The 19910-nt window shown below is 36.8% G+C and overlaps 1 protein-coding gene across 1 annotated transcript in view; it reads left to right on the forward strand.

The window, feature by feature from the left end:
• Positions 1 to 19910, forward strand: part of PACS2 (phosphofurin acidic cluster sorting protein 2) — a 1734969-nt gene that overhangs the window by 39745 nt on the left and 1675314 nt on the right. The window contains exon 3 of the mRNA XM_044073533.1: positions 14298 to 14385. Coding sequence (XP_043929468.1) covers positions 14298 to 14385 — 88 coding nt within the window. The remainder of the gene's footprint in view (positions 1 to 14297; positions 14386 to 19910) is intronic.

The raw sequence follows: 19910 nt of genomic DNA on the forward strand, positions 1-19910 counted from the left end.
TTTTTTGTTTAGATTACAAAATTCAGAAAGTTAACCCTTTTAAAACCTGTTAGTTCTCATACCCTCTTGCAGCTTCATGGTAACATTGGACCTAAAAGATATTTATCCCATTCTAATTTGCAAGGAATTCAGGCATTTCTTTGGCTCACATTATCGGTTTTCTGTCTTATTCTTTGGTCTGTCTGCTTTGCTAAGGATTTTTATAAAGTGTCTGGTTGCAGCGATTGCTCAGTGGGGCTTCAAGGCATTTAGCATCTTTCCATATTTGGGTGATTCTCTTACTTTTGCAAGCAGATTTTCCAGTTGTCAGGATTCTTTGACTTGGGTCATGAAAATTCTGCTCAGTCCGTGGTTTCAACTGGAGTTGCAGGAATCCTGTGTCATCCCTTCCCAGTTACTAGTTTTATTAGGGTGTCTTCTATATTGATCCCTGAGTAAAGCCTTACTTCCTCTAGAAAAAAACAGTACAAGGAAATCTTCTTGGACTTCTCCAGCCAGTCGAAGGCTTCTTCCAGGGAATTTCTCAAGAATCTAGACTTCATGACTTCTGTGATTCTCGTAATTCCCTTAACCAGACTTCACATGAGAAGAATTCAGTGGTACCTCAGATCAGTCTGAACTCAACATCAGTCACCCCTTTTCTTTTCAGATTCCAGTTCTGGAATTTACCAGAAGGGAGTTACTTTGGTGGATGGATCAGATATCTCTCAGTCAAGGTCTTCCCTTCTTTCTTCAACCCCCCCCCCAAGTTTTTCACAGCAGATGCTTCAGATTTGCTTGGGAAGCAGTTTCAAAAGGGGTGAAAGTGTAAGGTCTGTGGAACTCCAAGAACAGACAAAAAGCACATAAATGTCAGATATATTGGCACTTATCAATGCCATAAAAGCCTTAAATCATCTCTCTTCCCCAGGACCTATGCAAGTTGTCACAGACAACACTACAGTGATGTAATACATAAACAAGTGGTACCAGATCTTATCCCCTTTGTTGCAGACTTGCTATGGTTGCCTGGGGAGGTAGCTCTGCTCAGTCTATCTCTTAAGGCTTTATACATTCCCTTCAGAGTAAAATTTTGTATTTGACTAGCTGAGCAAGGCTTGAACAGGCCCTTAAGAAAAGACATTCCATGGGAGGGGTCTTCCCAGAATTGATCCAACTGTGGGAAACGCATCAAATACATCTGTTTGCCTTCTTTCAGAACAGTTCATTTTTTTCCAGAATTGCTTGCTTACAAGCTTGGAAGACTGATGACTTTTCATTCCCATAGACAGGAATGTTCCTGTATGCTTTTCCACCCTTTCCTATGATACCCACGGTTCTTAAAAGATCCAGAAGGATTCTTTATTAATGATGTAAGCTGGACCAGTGCTGAATTATGCTTCCAGAACAGAGGTCATATAACCCCACTGGAAGGCTAGAGTAATGCTCAGTTTGAGACTAGGAACCTTTGCATTTGGTATTTCTGTATCAAAAGCCGTATGTTCCCTTTTTAAAGTTTATATTTTCAGTGAATGATAGTAGGACACTTGAATTAAAAATCCACTTAAAGACTGCAATTCTGTCCTCAAAGATTTTAAATGCAGCTCAACATTGAATTTGACTCCACCACTTGCTTTAGACCATGCAGCCTGATTTTACCAGTGTCAAGAACTGTTAGTGATTAAAATGATCTTTTAAAACAGTTTTCCCTGAAAAAAAAAGATGCTAAATTTCTGTGTGAACTTTTGATTTTTGATTGTGAAGAATGTGAAAGGCATGATGAGCACAATAATAATTTGTAGCTCAGACACACACTGCACTCTCAACAAACCATTACCATTGATCATTCAGCAGTGATCATATAACTGCACTGTACTCGCACACCGCAGTGTCTTTTCTCTGAAAAATATTAAACATGTTCTGTGTACTGCTTTGATGTTAGATTATGATGAAAGTGATGAAACAAGCACAGTAATGTATTTCTTTCGATATTTCTGTCAGTTGCTTACACTGCCTTCCCAAAACAAGCCACAACAGTGATTGTTTTAGCACTGTTTGTGCAGCTGTACTTTGCTTTTGTACATAGACTGCCCACCACAAAGAAGATCATCACTTTTGATGAGCACCTGTGATGTGTGATCACAAGGCTGGTAAAAGAAATATCTATTTACAGGCCCTCCTAAGTCTGTTCAACATAATTCTTTGTATTGGCTTTACATTTATTGGATCATTGCTGAGGACAGCATATATTGTTACCACTGTATACACAAACACACCTGCATGCACACCCAAACACATATATATTTGGTGTTCTGGCAGTATTTCTCAAATTAAAACTACCTGCAATAGAAAAGCTGTCCCTGAAGGCCTAATTTTATTTTTTATTATTAAACAAGAAACATCTGTATTAAATTATCACGTATGACATAGGCAGTCATACCTTTATATAAATGAAAACAAACCATATTGATATAATGTTAGTTCCAAACATTGTACATCACTTATCTATCCAGTCACTGTCAGTCAAACATTACAAAGTTCATTCAAATCCTGCCTTCTTTTAAACTTCATTCCTCGTCTGCACGTATTGTTCTCACAATTATCATTTTTTTCTATGCAAGTTGCTCCTACCCTTTTCTGAAGACCCCATTTCCAGTTGTTTTATCTGTGTTACTATATTCACTACTTGTAGTACAGTTGATTTAGCCTTTGATTTCCGTTTCCTAGTAATTGCTTTTTTGGCAGCCACCATAATTAGTCCCCACAAGGCCTTACTATGGCTAGGCAGTTCCGATTCTCTATTATAGCTCAAAAAAAAATTATTTCCTTAGTCATACCAATTTGCTCACCCACTATTTATGATAGAGTAGTCTGCAGGGAATTTTTTAAAGTCTGGCAACTCATTACACTCCCAGAAAATATATTCCCAATTACCTCTTTCGTCCATATCACACCTCCAACATTTGCTGTGTAACCGAGGAAAATTTCTTTGGAGTCTACTTGGGGTATAAAAATACCTGAAGGCCTAAATGTTGTCTTCTGTTTCACATCTCAAATCAAATGACTAGAGTTCATTGGGTAAGCTGCAGCATTGGTTGCATCTCGTGTTTTCCTCACATAGTAACAGAACATAGAATGGTTGGCAGTATTCTGTTACTGTGTGAGATTGGAGAAGTTGTGAAACATGACTTACTGTTTCTGTTTTTTTCCCATTCATTTTTAATGTTAGTACATTAATGTACATTTGTATAATTGCCTCAAAACTGGCTGATTCTTACAGATTAAAAAAAATCTCTGCATATATGATTTTCTTCTTTGCCCATGATGCAGGGATTACTCATTATGCATATTTAACAGGTTTACATTGCCATTGTATAATACGTAACATGCATTGATATGAGCACATGGGGAAAAATCCAGAGTTTTGATATGTGGAGAAGAAATACCCAACCAGAGACCCATCAGAGTTTGTTCTCTTGCAGATCTGTTACTATTAGAATGCATCTGTTTTTGTTGAACCATGTCCATTAAACTACCCATGCTTGTTTTCATAAGCACCAAGAAATGAAGTGGACATTGTATGCATTGCATATTCAAAGGTCCGACTTGTTCTGTTTGTATGGTAGGGGACCTTTTGAAACAAAAAACTGAACTGCTTTACACCTGAAACCTTCTGCAGCAGTACATTTTAAGAGGACAATAAAAAGATTAGAAAACAGAATAAATTTGCTTTGTTTTAGTCCTGTTGCCACATCTGCTAACTAAAACTGTACGAGTACATGAAACTGCAGCTTGGACCAATACAGATGAGTAACACATTTATATACATATTCTAGAGCCAGGTCGGGCTTTGTGACAGCAGAGGTTTTTGGAGAACCTGTGCCTAGTTGTCCACTGATGGATTAGTTGTACTACCTGTTTTGATGCTGCTCAGATGATATAGGAGTCTTCCTCAAAGAATATTGTATAATTGCTTTAAGGACATTCATTGTAACACTAAATCCTCAAAGCAATCACCTCTGTATCAGTATTAGTATACCACTATCTGTTCCTGTTGTGGTTGTGTTTCACTGGCTACATGGGAGCAAATTATGGTAGAAGATGGTCCCTATCTTACTGCTTCAGGCTTTCCTATGCAGTGTTATGATGTGCACACCATGTGGATCTACTGGCCTGTCTCTCCATAGCTGCAAGACTTTCAGTTAAGTCACTACTGTCCTATGTTTGTAGGGGGATGTGCTCCAAGATCATGTAACCAGTTGGGTAAAGGTATTAAGGTGCTGTCCAGGGTTTTCAGCAGCTTACAAGAAACTGTAGGGATGATGTCTTGAGTTCTTGCATTGTTCTGAAATGTGATTTGTATACAGATGATTTGTGGAAGAACCTGTAACTGTTCAGGCATGAGGATAAGCAATAACCATGTCAGACTGCCATTTGGCAGGTGAATTTCATTTAGTATGCACATCTCTTGTGTAGATACCCACATCTGCCCCACTGATGGAGAACAAATGGGCCAGTTGACAGGGAGGAATAATAGACAGCAGGGGCAAAGAGAAGGAAAAAAATCTTGTGTGCCTTCACTTAAGCTTGTTGTTTTAGAGTATTAGAGTAATAGTAAATCCTCTGTAGTTTATAGCTGGTAAAGAATTCTGCAATGTTTTAAAACTTATACAAACCAAACCATGTTTTTTTAAAAATGACAATTTTTTTAAACTGGTTTTGGTTGTATGAGCTATTGAGGTTTTATTCCTTTTCCTACAGTCATGCTGTCACCTTTCATGTTTATTGGGAGCACATTTCTGATGTTTGCATATCTTTGGGTGGTTAGCCTGTTTAACTTTTTCCTCTTTGTTTGCATATATTGCAGTATTAAGTGGTCTGTTGACAGACATGATTGTAGCAGTGAACTTTGGTGTATGCCTTTGTAATGAGGGAGCTGTTTTTCCCAATTACGTGCTGGTGCTGTAATAGTCTGGCTACCTCTACTGCATCAGTCACTACTCCACAGTGCTAGCTGATAGCTTTGTTTTGCCGGCTTGCTTCCAAATGTTTGTGTGCAGTAGAGAAGCACATAACAATTAACCACAAAGCAACCTCACTCCACAAACACACACCCACACTGCACACTGTTTTCTTTTAATGTAGGTTTTGCTCACCTTGAAATTCTTGTGCAGCTTCCCAGTTTTGTCAGAGAACTTGTTTAATCTAAGAACTGAATATATTGTTCTCATTTTGCTGAGTACAGCTGAATTCAGTCATTTGTAAAACAATATATTTTGAATTGTTCTTTTGTGTGGTTTTCTGCATCAGGTCAAAACTTTTCGTACTATTTGTCTGTTTAGATTTCTTTTTTTTAATATCTTTCTGATTTTTGGGAGCCTAGTTTAGAAGAGATTTAGTTTTGAAAAAGTAATGGTTCAGCTTCCTTCAGGCAATATTCAACACATTTCCTACCCAAGATACTACAGATAATTAACTATTTCATTTTGACTTTAATTTTCTTTTATACTTCAGTTAAAACAGTGTTTCAGAGATAAGCTATTAGTGTACTTTGGCAGTAGTATGCCGTTTGATCTTAATTCCATGGTCATTGTTTATGCTTTTAAAAATATCCTGTTAAGGAACTGACATTAAGCTTTACTTGTTGTCATCCTAGGAAGCTCAATATATGGTATATGTCAAATTATTAATTTGATGTGGCCTTTAGTTTTTCAGTTTATGTAACTAAAATTTAATGGTATCTGTAGCAGGCATGTCAGAATGTTGTTTGATAAGCAAGTAACCACTTTAATTGGGTTGGGAGGGGTGGAGCTTGATAGTTGCTTTGCAAATATTTAGGAGGGAGTCTTGTTATGGATTGTTCTTGATAGCCAAAAATAACATTATAGCAAATGTGAAATGTTTTTCCCTTGTAAATTAATTGTATTTTTCAAAGTATACCTGAACAGTGCAGTCCAGAAACTGCTGAAATGTTCAAATCAGCTTTGATTTAGTTAGCATCTAACTTAAAACCTAGTCCATTGCAGCTAGCACTTCCTGTTGGTGTTGAAAGGGGATATTTATTGTTAGGTTAAGTAACATTCTGTGTCTAAAATTGTTGTAGTACTCCAGGGGAATATACAGATTCCTCATAATATAGTGGAAGCCAGAATGATATGACAAGATTTTTGAATGAGGTAAATAGTTTGAAAAGACAGCCAGTTTCATCTAGTTTTAATTTTTTTTTTTGTAGGAGGCAGTTCTAAACGCGCACACACATGCACACACACATCTGTGCAGTGAGCTGAAGCCTATAATCGACTCCGTGATTGCTTAATTTTGGGTTTAATGAGAAATCCCTCCATGAAGCAGGTCTGTTTGAACAATGTTACTTTTACATAATTAGCAGAAAGCAAACATTCAAACTTGGAATATGGGGGAAATATCCATTTTCAGAAAGGTTATTGCAGATGTTTAACAAATAGGGGATCTGTTTTTTCAGCATACATGTCCAGCCTATTTCTACCAGTTGATGGTCCTCTTAAATGAAGTACCTCCTGTCTCACCATGCTGTTTTTCCAGCATCCATTAGCATATGCCTCTGTTAAGCCCATATTACTTTGCACTATCTTCCATTCTTATAGCTTCAAAATTATTTTCCTTGGTTGGTGTATTTCACTGTGTTAATTGTGTGTCGAATGTGTTTTATAATTTCAAATTTAGTGATGGTTTTGATGGCAATGGCATTCCCGATCCTGTCTGTCAGTGTGTGCCTTTGGCAGACCAGCAGTGTTTTATGGGTTCCATTTACAGTGGACTTTTTGCATTGGGTAGTATGTGGTACTGCTAGTAATTAACAGTATGCTAGCTAATGTATGATGAGGCCTTGGAAAATGAGGTACAGCAAATAAATAGTACAGTTTGAAATGAAGATGGCTAAGAAAAAAATAACATTTTTGACAAAGGCCAAGAACCTAAGAAAATATGAGATTGATTCTTCTGAAATGTCTGAAACACCAAATAATTACACAGAAAAAAATGGTGAATAAAGAAAAATTAAAAGCGAAAAAAACAGTACTTTATTTGGCTTTACTAAGGAGTAATACTGTGCGTCACAAATAATAACTGTAAAGTGTGGTTTTCAACTGTTTTGGGAAGGTAAATGTTTACTACTAACAGTTTAAACCTTTGTCTTTATGGGCAGCTTGTGGTTCAAATGTGTGATCATCTCACCAGTGAATCTGTTTCACAAATTAATCTGAATCACTGGTAGCCAGTCAAGAATGGTATGAAAGATGAAGTGGCCTGTGTACTTCTCTCTCTTTTTCGGAGGTGGGGTTGATGGGTTACTACCAAACTGCTGATAACTTGGAGGTTAGAGGTGATAAGTGATGCAAGACCCAGCTCACACAGATACATTTAGTTACAGTAAGCATAATGATGATGTGTTACTCTACTGTGACACCAACATTTGAGCAGCAGGAGAGGTTTTGAGGAAGAAAAGGTCCTCCTCTTTGTGGTGGGAGTTATGAAAACCTTAACACAGACAAGAGTATGCACACATAGGTTGCTGTAGAGTTAGGAGCTGTCAAAAAGAAAGAAAAATGCCAGGTGACAAGCAAGCTCGAAACTCTTACGAGGGAGGCATTGTAGGTAGGTGAACCTGGCAAACGATAAGAAAAGACAAATGTTTACTTTCAGAGTAATTTGTGATTTTTTTTTTTTTAATTCTGATTTTTTTAAATAAAATAAATAATAAAAACACATTTCTCAGTAAGAGTAATACCAATTTGAATAGAGTAGAAGTCTTATATGATATTTCACAAAATTTAAATAGGATACAGAGTTTTGCTTAGCACTTTCCCTTACAATGTCATTAACTGATGTAAGCAGCAAAGTGGGTAAAGACCCATCACAACATGTCTTCTGATTAGTGAAGTTAAGACAGTCCATGAGGCCTTACAATGCACTGGTGCATGTACATGTCCCACAATGCACATCTGTACATTTCCCTGAGTAATGGAAGTGATCTTTTGAATGTTGATCACAACATGTTTATCGGTGTCCAAAGTTATGCCCTTTGGGCTTGTGTCTGACCAACATTGGGCATCTAGTAATACCTGTACCATGCATATCCCTCATGCCTTATTGCATACTTATTTTAAACTGTATGACAGGGACCCACTCCTTTCTCTGGACCTGAATTTAATAGTTGACAGCTCTCATTTTTGAACCTGTTAGTTCATTAACATTGAAGTTTGTTTGAAAAATGTTTCAGGCCTTGTGTGTGTGTGTGTGTATATATATATATATATATATATGTAAAATCCAACAGCGAAAAGCAGCATGCAACCCACAATTCAAAAGTGTCCTCTGAAGATCAGCTTCAAGTAAATCCACAAGACGATATAAAATTAACTGATTTTAATATATAACAACAGCAAGACAGGACATACAACGTAAGCGCTTTCACGGGATTTCCCGCTTCATCAGACGTATCAACACAACTACTCAAACAACTCACTTACATATATAAAATATTTAAAATGCTTGATTAGTCAATTTGGCAATAAATTACAAATTTAAAGCGGTAATGCCTGCTAAAAAGTAAAGAGAATGTAAAGCTCATGTCACGCTGAACCAGAATCTCATTTAAATCAGTTAAAAAATTTTTTATATTCTATATATACAACTACTCAAACAACTCATTTGCATGCATAAAATATTTGAAATGCTTGGTTAATCAATTTGACAACAGAGTACAAATTTAAAGCGCCAATGCCTGCTAAAATGTGTTTTGTTGTTACTAAAGATAAATCTCGGTTTGTTACCTAACAATTCCTTGGTTTTATCATCAACTAATAGTATATCCCAACAACTATCTATGGCTCCTTTAATTCTATCAAAATTAGTACCATAAGGCAAAACTAAACCTGGCTTATTATTATCCTTGTGTTTTATTGTAGTATCAGTACCACATAATATATGAATTGTTAAGCGGTTTGGATTATTGTAGCACACTAAACAGTGCCACTATGTCCGAACGCGTCATTTGCTCTAGAATAGAAGTTAAGGTAAGGAGTTACAGCATAGAAGTTATTAATGGTTCGTTTTCATTGCTAACATTGAACAGCGTCATAAAATTGTGAGCTGCCCTATTAAAGTAGAACGTATTTGTTGATGTTATATGAATTCCCGATTGGTTCAAACGAGATTCTGGTTCAGCGTGACATGAGCTTTATATTCGTTTTACATTTTAGCAGGCATTGGCGCTTTAAATTTGTACTCTGTTGTCAAATTGATTAACCAAGCATTTCAAATATTTTATGCATGCAAATGAGTTGTTTGAGTAGTTGTATATATAGAATATAAAAAATTTTTTAACTGATTTAAATGAGATTCTGGTTCAGCGTGACATGAGCTTTACATTCTCTTTACTTTTTAGCAGGCATTACCGCTTTAAATTTGTAATTTATTGCCAAATTGACTAATCAAGCATTTTAAATATTTTATATATGTAAGTGAGTTGTTTGAGTAGTTGTGTTGATACGTCTGATGAAGCGGGAAAGCCCATGAAAGCGCTTACGTTGTATGTCCTGTCTTGCTGTTGTTATATATTAAAATCAGTTAATTTTATATCGTCTTGTGGATTTACTTGAAGCTGATCTTCAGAGGACGCTTTTGAATTGTGGGTTGCATGCTGCTTTTCGCTGTTGGATTTTACATAATTTGTTCTCTGATTTGGGTCGTTTGTGTGGTGATATATATATATATATATATATATATATATTTGTGTGTGTGTGTGTATGTGAATGAAGAATGATGTTGGAACTATCAAAGGTATATGGTATCCCTCAGGGTGAACCCACCTTTCCTTGTAGAGGTGGATTTGCAGCTGTCCCTGAATCAGTACATTAATCATCTTTATATATGAGGAACAGACCAAGGGAAGAAGGGGCGTTGCACCCTTAATATGTGCCGGCAGCTGATGCGTTAAAGCACTGTGTGAGTTTAGGAAGACGGGGAAAGTTGCTTGCCTTCTTTGCATCAGGGAGGAAAGTACTTTCAGTTGCCATTTAGAAACTTTCTAAGTGGATTGCCAGCTCTATTTTCTGCTTTCATTCATGTAATCACCTGTGCACATGTGCTGTAGTCATTAGCTCAGTCTACAAGAGGAATAGCTGCCTACAGTTCTTGTTTCAGAAATGTCTGTCTTGCAGACAAATACCTTGGCCACTTATTGTTTTTAGTATGCATCTTCATCAGGCATTACTGTCTCTAGATTTAGAAAATTAAGCTGCCTTTGGAGAATTAGTACTGTAGGAATATGCAATCTGCCCACTGTCTTGCTTCTGTGATCCTTTGGTATCTTCCACTTTGATGGTAACTGTTTGTAATTCAACCCACATTAGGTCTTTACTTTACTGTTACAGTAAGAATTTGTGTATTAAATTTAGCAATTGGTCTGTATTGGGTGATACTGACAGACATAATGGAGGAAGATAATCTAGACACATCACAAAGTCTCTTCTAGCCTTAGCTGTTTGTGTGCTATGTTGTTTTTGGCTCTCTTTGATTCTTTCCAACTTTATCTTTCTAACAGTCTTGGAATCGGGCCAGATCCAATCATTTTTCTTCCTTTTCTGGAAAGTGCTATACTTAGATCTTACCTCACAGGCTGTGAAAATTTTTCTGCATATTTCTCCCATTTTCTTTGCTATATCCTGTAGTATATTCTGGTTGGTTCAGGTGATTCTTATCCTGTTTGTTTTAGCAAGCTGTTTTGTATGGCTGTGTGTGTGTGTGTGTGTGTGTGTGTGTGTGTGTGTGTGTGTGTGTGTGTGTGTGTGTGTGCGCGCGCACGCGCCAAATTGATGTACATCACTGTGGGCATAAATGTTTTCACAAGATCCCAGTCCACCATAAAAGGAGAAAACTTTCACAACGAAGTCAGGGTGTACATACCTGTTGGGGGGGGGGGGGGGGTTGTATGTAAAGTTGAAATGTTTTTCATTAAGACTAAGAGCAAAATAGTCACCAGAGCATTTATTTATATTCAGTGTGTAACTTCTTCCTTTGCCTTTTCTTAAGTGCCAAGTCTGTGTGTAAAAGGAACAAGATGAAGTTATTGATTTGTGAAAGAATGGTCCAACCTGTGGTTTGTCTTATGTATTTTTGTTGTTAGAACAACCCAGTTTACCTGTTACAGTTTTCATCTTTCAGTCTCCAGCAGCCTTAACTGTTAATTAGATTTGGTTCACCAAAATAAATGCTTAATTTCTCAGAGGCAGTTCTTTTGTTAAGCTTGCACCTAAAAAATGCAACATTAAGTACCATTTATAACTGAATATAAAAAATTTATACTACAAGTTTCCAACCTGTCTGAGATATGCAACCCCCTGTGTAATGGTAGGGATGTTAGCAAAACTATGTATATGGTCATTAGAGTGTACAGGCTCCGAAACTGTATTCTGTTTTTGTAAGGTGTAAGTATATGACTTTCAGACTGGACAGCGCAGTAATATGTCAATATGACTTTCAGACTGGACAGTGCAATAATATGTCAGAATATGCCTTAAGCTGACATTACATTAAAAGTACAAATTGCATCTCCTTATAGAAATCACATTTTGTCAGTGAAAATACATTAGCCTTCTTCTACCTAAATGTAGTACATGTGTGCCAAGACATTTATAGTGAAGATCGAGCTGCACATTTTTTAACCTAAAATTGTCAACTAATTGAAGTCTAGCGATGAGTCAGAAAATTCTTCTGGAGAATTTTGTAGGAAATAACATTCTCCTTCTTAGAGAGTTGTGTATTTGTAGTGACCATGTTAAGTTATTAAAAAGTGTCAAGACTAGAGTATTTCTGAGACAATAAGTTTAAAATAAAAAGGAATAACTGTTATGCTGTCCTGTTTGGCATGGAGAGAGAGAGTCTTCACTGTGGCCTAGATATGAGTTTTGAATACCAGCTCAGATGTGGGGAGGGGGGTGTCATAGTATGTGGTTCCAATTGACTGTTGCCATTTTAAAAACAGAGGCTTTTATGGTAACAGTCTGTGCAGAAGTGGATGATATGTGTCCATCGATTCTGTGCATGTGGTTTTGTTTGCTGCTTGGAAGAGTGGTTATGGCATCTTATGTAAAGCACCTAGCTGTCTGAATTAATAGGGTTTAGCTGTAGGTCAAGAGAGTGGTAGTTGTAGGGGGACTGTAGACCACCTAAGTGGGCTTTCAGGTTATACAGAATGTCCATTTCTGTTGTCCCTCTTCATATTGTGCTCATAGATATTTCGTAATGAAACAGGTATGCATTTCAGAGCTGTAATTGATATTTTTGAAGAATGGTGCTGAAAACTGAGTTACAGATGTTAGCAATCTTTTATATATACACAAGTGCAGTGACAGTTTCCCTAAAGTTTGTGTGTTTTTTCCTTATCTAGACATCGTGGCTGTGCTTTTCTGCCCCATCCTATCCCACCCAAGTTAAAGCACTTTTCCTAGTTATTTTCTATATACCCAGTGATCACGAAGAAGTATTACTTATGTAATGGATCAAGGAAAGCCACCATTTGCCTTCATCTGCATTTCATAAGATATTTGGGGAGAATGACTCTGCAGAAATTCAGTTACCATACCAGCTTTTTATACTTTCAGGTCTTTTTTTTTTTCCTCCTCTTTGCAGTAGTATGATGTACATGTTTTTAGGTTCATAGGTTCATACTAGGCTATCTGCCTTAGGGCATTTATAAGCCTAGCCAGAATGTGTTTGGCTTTCGCCACCCATTTTAAATTTATTTTGCTATGCCCTTTTTCGAGGTTAGTATACTGTGCCTCTGTCTAACAGTGACACAGAAGTGATACCCGGGGTAAACCTACGATCTCACATCCACTCATCAAGATTCCTCTTAAAGAGAGTCAATGAGGGACTCTGCCTAACCTGGACTGGGATTTTATTCCAGAGTGAAGGGAAGCCTCTGGGTTATGAATCTGTCCCTCCAGCATGTCCTATTTATTTCAGTGCTGAGGTTCAAGTCTCTCGAGCGCGTAGCTCGACGAGATTTGGATTTTCTGAGGTGCAGCATGTCCATTAATTCCGGGTTGGACATGGCTTTATACGTCAGGCACAGATCGCCTCTGAACAGGCGGTATGCCACTGAGTAGAGCTGGAGTTTCTTTAACCGGGCAGCATATGGCATCTGTTTGTGCCCTTTGTTCCTCTTGGTGAGGTACTTTTGGGGTCTTTCCAGTTGCTGCAGGTGTCTGGTAAGGTACATCCCAAAAGGGGCATTGTACTCAATTATGGGCCTGATGAGGGATGAGTAGGGAGGGAAGGTAAAATTTTGCCATGTCTTTTGCTATTTACACATTTATACTTCTACCGCAGTTTTAGTATGTGGCAACCAAGAAGTTTTCAGTTTTGTTTTATTAGGCATAGGGGAAGACAACAGAAATGTGCTCCTTTTTAAAAGTAGCTTAGAGATGTCAGAGAAGGTGAGGTGTTCCTCAGGGCTGAGACCCTTAAATGATGTGTTGCCAGGGAATTCAAGGATTGTAAGAGGTCTTTAAATCCGTTTATCTGAGTGCTTTGTAATTTGACAAGCAGTGGCCTTTTCTTTATAGACAGAGTATTTTTTATGCTGTTCTTCCACCCAGTAGTCTAAAGCATATACATAGCTGCTGTTTGCAAACTGTTAGGTGTCGAGTGAGGGATAAACATGCAAGTGTGCTCTCCATAACCTAAAGCATATACATATCTGATGTTTAGTGTACTGTTAGGTACAGAGTAAAGGATAAACATGCAGGTGTGTGTCATCCCCCCATAGTATTAGTTTTAAATCCATTTGTCAAAAAAAAAAAAAAAAAAAAAGAGTGGAAGTATTGCATTATATGCATGATATCTTGTGTTAGACTTAATTTGCCTGTGCTGTACAAGATGGCTCGTTAAACCTTTAGGTGTTTCAAAGAGTATCACAGTTAGGCCACATTTCATAGCCTCTTATGAAAGCTCAAGGTGTAGCTAGCATGGTTACTGAGATATTGTGCTCAAGAAGCAGTGTAGTAATTAATTACTTTATTTTCATGACTTCAAAAAAACAGTTCAGTATCTAGAATTAAATGAATGCAACCACTGTAAAGATTAGATTGTGTTGAACAGTTTGCCATTTACACATCACCTTTTATGGTTCTAGAGCTATTGACATTTGCTTGAACTGTGACAGTGTAACTAGATTTTATGAGAAGTGTCAGGATGCAACTATGGAAGTTAGAGAAGAAACTCACAGAGATCCAGTAGAGAGAATGAGTTGATTCTTTTTTCTTATTTTTTTGCAGGTTATGCAGTTTGACACTTAAAAAGTTGGTAATGTTAAAGGAACTGGATAAAGAACTCATCTCTGCTGTCATTGCAGTTAAAATGCAGGTAAGTAACCTTGACTCAGAAGGAAGTGAAGTGATGAGTATGTGACCTTTTCTTTATTGGGCAGTGACTGACTGCTTTGAGAATTTGCAACATATTAAAAATACAGCTTGGTGTATTTGTAGTTTATTTTCATAGTTTAATTGAACTTTAGTGGAGATATTTACATGCATGTGTAATAAGGTGATGTATGTGTGGGTCTGCTATGGTGATACATGAAATATGACCTGTGTTTAGGAAATAAGTTTTATGGTGAGTATCGAAGCCACAAATCATGGCCATAATCTTGCAGAATAAGAAGTTTCACATCTCATACAGACCAGAGTCTTACATATTCCATCTATGCATTTTTTCTGTTTTTTTTTTTTAAATGCTGTATAGCATTTTCCATAGACTTCAGTATGCTGTGTTAATTGGCTAGGTTTATACTGATTGGGCTTTAAGTCGTTTGTATAGGTTTTTTTGAATGGACTGCCTCATAGGGGTGGCTTTATACTGTAGATCTTAAGAAATGTGTTTCAATGCTGTTAGAGGGCTTCAAACCACATAAGACATCTTAAAAGTCAGATTTTCATTTTTGTATGTCCTAAAATACTTCATAGTTTTTTCCTCTGAACCATAGATCCACTTTTTTCTTTACGAATTGTATATTGACGAGAGTGTCATGTTGCTGCTCTTATATTAAAGATTTTCATTTTAGTCTTTGAGTTTGAGGATGACATTTTGACTAAGACCTCATCATTTCTTGTACATTTGATTTTATGAACCTTATTTCTAATTGTTTTGTAGTGAGCTAAGGGTTCTATTAAGATTTATTAGTTTGAGGGTTTTTATGTGCCTTTTAATTGGTTCATTTAGAATCAGGTCTATTTTGACAGTTGTTGGTTTCATTTGGCTAGCTATGATCAGTGTTTTGTATATATTTTATTCCTTTATTACAGATTTTTTGTTCAGATATGAAGATATTCACAGGGGTTGAATTAGGTAGGCAGTACATTTTTTTTGGGGGGGGGTGTCTATATTTTGAGTGCAAAGTTAGAAGATTGCTTTTTAAAACATTGAAGTGGGAGATCATTTGTTTTACCTTTTATGTTGGATGTTTGCAGAATTGGTATGGGGCTGTTTTAGATGGGCTAGTGTATTGTGTAGTTGCACCTTTGTGCTGCTTTTGCATTTTGTAAAATTTTGTATTACATTTTAGTGAGTAGTACAAGTATGGTGGGTTTAGGGGAATTTTAACAGCTTTGACACACCAAGGATGACTGAGTGTAAAACTTTTAGTGATGTACAAAGCTGTATATAAAAATATATACACAACAGACTTCAATGCTGTACCTGTTTCTGGGGAATATAACAGTTTTAAGGCTTGATTTAATGCTTCATATGATTATTAAAAATAATTGTACTTGTGGTTAAATGTACCTATTGTCTGGCTTGATTTACCTCTTCACTAGATTTTCTGAACCCCCTCCCCCATCAAGCATGATTTTGAAGCTGTTTATTAAACAGGAAATCTGACTAGCGTAAGCTAACATACTGATGGCACCATAATTTAAAGGAGATCCAGATCTTAAGGAAAAAGTAAATGATTTTGTGAGGTAGACTTTTGCAGTACTGTTAAGTCTATAGATTTTGCATTGTGTCTTTGATAAAACGTTTGTGTTGTTTTGATACTCATTTTCTAAAGTTGTGTTCTGATGATGTATCCTAGAGTCTTATTGAAAGCGGGTAGAGTTGTGTACTATTCAGCATACAAATTTTATGCCACTTTTGTGCCCAGGTTCTTGGTTGGATGTACCTACTTTTCAAGGGCATTTGTACTTCTGTTCAGTGTCTGTAGGTTAAGAGGAATGAATGCTACACAATGTATTTTATACATGTTTTTTATCACACAAATAATTACACTAGTGTGCCAGATAATGTGGGAGCTGTCCTTGGGATCAATATGTATATGGACATCCTTATATCAAGAGGATAGTTCTGCACTAAATGAATAATGCAGTATTTTTGGTTGGATTGGGTTGGGGGGGGGGTGTTGCATTCAGTCAGCTATAAGGTTGCATTGCTCAAGCTGCCTTGGACAAGTATTGTAAGCTTGTAAGCTTTTTTGCTATTGCAAGATAGAAGATGCATATTTTCAAATCTGTTGATCATTTATACAATGTGAGTAGACTGACTGATGCTTCTAGGCTGATGCATAAAGTATTATGAATGGCTTGTTTCTTGTTTAAGAAAAGCTTGATTAAATTATCATGTATGACTTAGGCAATCTTACATTTATATAAATGAAAATAAACCATACTGACTCAACCTCAGTTGCAAACATACATTACAGACCATGCCACCACAATTGTAGCTGCAAGTATTGTAATCACTTATAATATATCTAGTCAGTCATTCAGCCATTCCATAGCTCATGCAGTTCCTGCCTTCTTTGAAACCTCATTCCTCCTCTGCATGTATTGATCCCACGCTACCCATTTTTTTCCTATGTAATTTGCTCCTACTGTTTTTTAAAGGTACCAATTCCAGATGTTTTATGTCCGTTACCATCTTCACTACTTGTAGTAAAGTTGGTTTAGACTTTGATTTCCATTTTCTAGTAATTGCTTTTTTGGTAGCCATCATAACTGGACTCAGCAAGGCCTTACTATGTCTAAGCAATTCAGATTCTGTATCATAGCTCCCAAAAATCATTTCCTTAGTTAAACCAATTTGCTCACTCAGCGTCTCTGGCAGAGCAGTCTGCAGAGAATCTTTAAAGTCTGCCAACTCATTACACTCCCAGAAAATATGTTTCTAGTTACCTACTTTTTCCCCATCACACCTCCAACATTTGCTGTCTACCTAAGGAAAAAATTTTTGGAGTCTTCTTGGGGTATAAAAATACCTATGTAAACACTTACAAGCAAAGATCCTAAATCTTCTAGACTTTGTTGCATATTTGGGAGACATAATTATATCCCGCCATTGTTTTTTAGTGAAATGCCTATCTAATCTGTCTTCCCAAATCTTTCTAGCCTCCTCTGATCGATTGTTCTAGTTATCATGCAATATTGTATATACTGTACTAATTATTCCTTTCTTAATGGCAGTCTCTGTTCTAGATTCTACTAAAACCTCTACCAGTGTTGGTCTTTTATTTACGAACCCCCCCCCCCCCTATTTCTTTCTCTTTGTCTGTACTCTGATATCAGTCCTTGATAGGGAAGGCAATCTCTAACCTGCAGTCCAAATAAGTTCTTGGTGTCTTCCCATTATATTACCACTCCCTCTCTAGTTATTTGCTCCCAATACTTTGGTTCCTTTTACAGTTTTCTTCAATAAATTCCAGCCGTCTCTTGCCTATTGTCTGTATCCATAATTGCATCCCTATTAGCAGAATCTCCTTTCTCCATTCCTGTGTTGGCTTAGTTCTTGGTATACTTTCTGCTACTTATGAATATAGTGTTCTGTGTGATCATTGTTCTCCTTAAAGGTCTGCATCCAAAATCCCTGGCGGTCCTTGTTTCTTGAGCTTCCCCCTCTGTTTCATCATCATCTCTTTCTACTTTGAATTATAATTTTCTGCTTGTGCTATATAGTAGGAGCCTTAACTGTGTTGCTCTGAAATACCCCTTCAAATCGGGTAATCCCAATGCACTCTGTTTTACTGGAATAATGAGCTTATCCCACTTGACTCTTACCGTTTTCCCTTCCCAGATAAAATCCTTCAGCTCTTTATTAATTCCTGTCCACAACTTCTCTCCTGGTTGATAAAAATATGCGTGATCTGTGTATAAGATTAATGGGACTAAAAACATTTTAACTGCTTGTCCCTTACTATTGATATCCATATAACACAGCTTCCATTTTCTCAGTTTTTGTATTTTCTTTTGTTTAGTCTTTTCCCACATATCCTTAGCTGCCACACCAGAATCATTTTTAATCCATGCTCCTAAGTACTTCATTTTATCATGTCCCCATAAGTATTGATATTGCTGAACCAATTTGTACGTGGTTACATAGTTTACTGCTATTGCCTTTGTTTTAGCTTCATTCATTTTGTATCCCAAAAAGATTTGAGACTATCTCAATGTTTTACACTAGTGTCCTTTTCTGGTTTTGTCAGGTATAAAATAATGTCATCTGCAAATAGAGCCAGCTTTCTTGACTACCATACCAGTTATATATCCTTGAATTTCTGAGTTCCTTGTTTCTTTGGCAGTGGTTCTAAATATAATACAAATAACAAAGGGGAGAGAGGACACCCCTGTGCGGTTCTTCTGCTCAAGCAGAGATGATCAGAGAGGACCTGTCCCACTTTAATTTTCATCTCCAATTCCTCGTATGTCCTCCTAATCACCCTTATAATTTTTTCAGTAAATGCAAGTGCTTCCATTGCTCTGCTCATAAAGTCCCAGCTTACTCTGTTAAATGCTTTCTCTGCATCAAGATCCACCAACAACAGTGGTATTTTCTTACTTTCTGCTTCCTCTGGATCGTCAGTGTTCTGTTAATGTTGTCAAATGATCGCCTGTCCTTCACAAAACCACATTGATCCATATCTATCAATTTTGGCAACCTTTTTGCCATTCTTTTAGCTATTATAGACATAAACGCTTTATAATCATGGTTTAGAATTGAAATGGGGCTGTATAGTGCTAGATCTGATAGAGCTTTATCCTCTTTAGGTATTACAGCTACCACTGCTTTCTTCCAGGATGTTGGTATTTCTTCCCCACTTAAAATACTGTTAAACAAAACCTTCCAGATCTTTATCAGCTTTTTTCCCCTCCTAGCTTACCAACTTCCACAGGAATACTATCTATTCCTGGGAACTTTCCTGTAGATTGGTTATACATCATTATTTTTATCACATCTTCTCCTGTCCTAACTGTAAGTAATTAAGCTTCCTCTACCTCTGACTGTGGCATGTTTAATTCTTCCATAAACATTTCCATTTGTACCTTTTTCTTGATTTCCAGATTTCTCTACTTTATACAGACTTTCATAGAATTTCCAAGATATTTCTAATACTTCTACAGGATCCCTTGTTGTTTTCCTTCTTATAGGCTCCCTAAGCTTGTTGACAGCCCTTTCTACTTTTCTGTTTGAGTCATTGTGCTAAACGTTTTTGTGCTATAGAGGTATCAATAAACAGTTGCTTAACAGCAGTCTTTCAAAACTCATGCATATTATCGAGGTATGAAAGAATTGTATTCTTGAAGGATTATTATTCCCACCTTTTATGAACTAAGAACAATGGCGAATTCCAGTGTTGGTAGAAACACAAAACTAAGAACAACAAAAACCACCAAATTGTGAGCCGTCAAAACAATCGTAGGAAGCGTTTAATAGAAAAACATAAAAAGCATTTAACAGTTGAGTGCTTAGTCTTTTGGTTACCAAGACATCATCAGAACTCTGAATGCAACTCAAACTAGCTCCATTTTAAAATTATTCAAATACAGACACACCTCTAAAACAAACCAGTCATCACAAATTAGCTGACAGTTTGGTGGTTTTTGCTGTTCTCATCTTTATGT

Source organism: Protopterus annectens, chromosome 6.part0 (assembly GCF_019279795.1).
Source record: "Protopterus annectens isolate FY-2018-M chromosome 6.part0, PAN1.0, whole genome shotgun sequence".
NCBI lineage: Eukaryota > Metazoa > Chordata > Ceratodontiformes > Protopteridae > Protopterus > Protopterus annectens.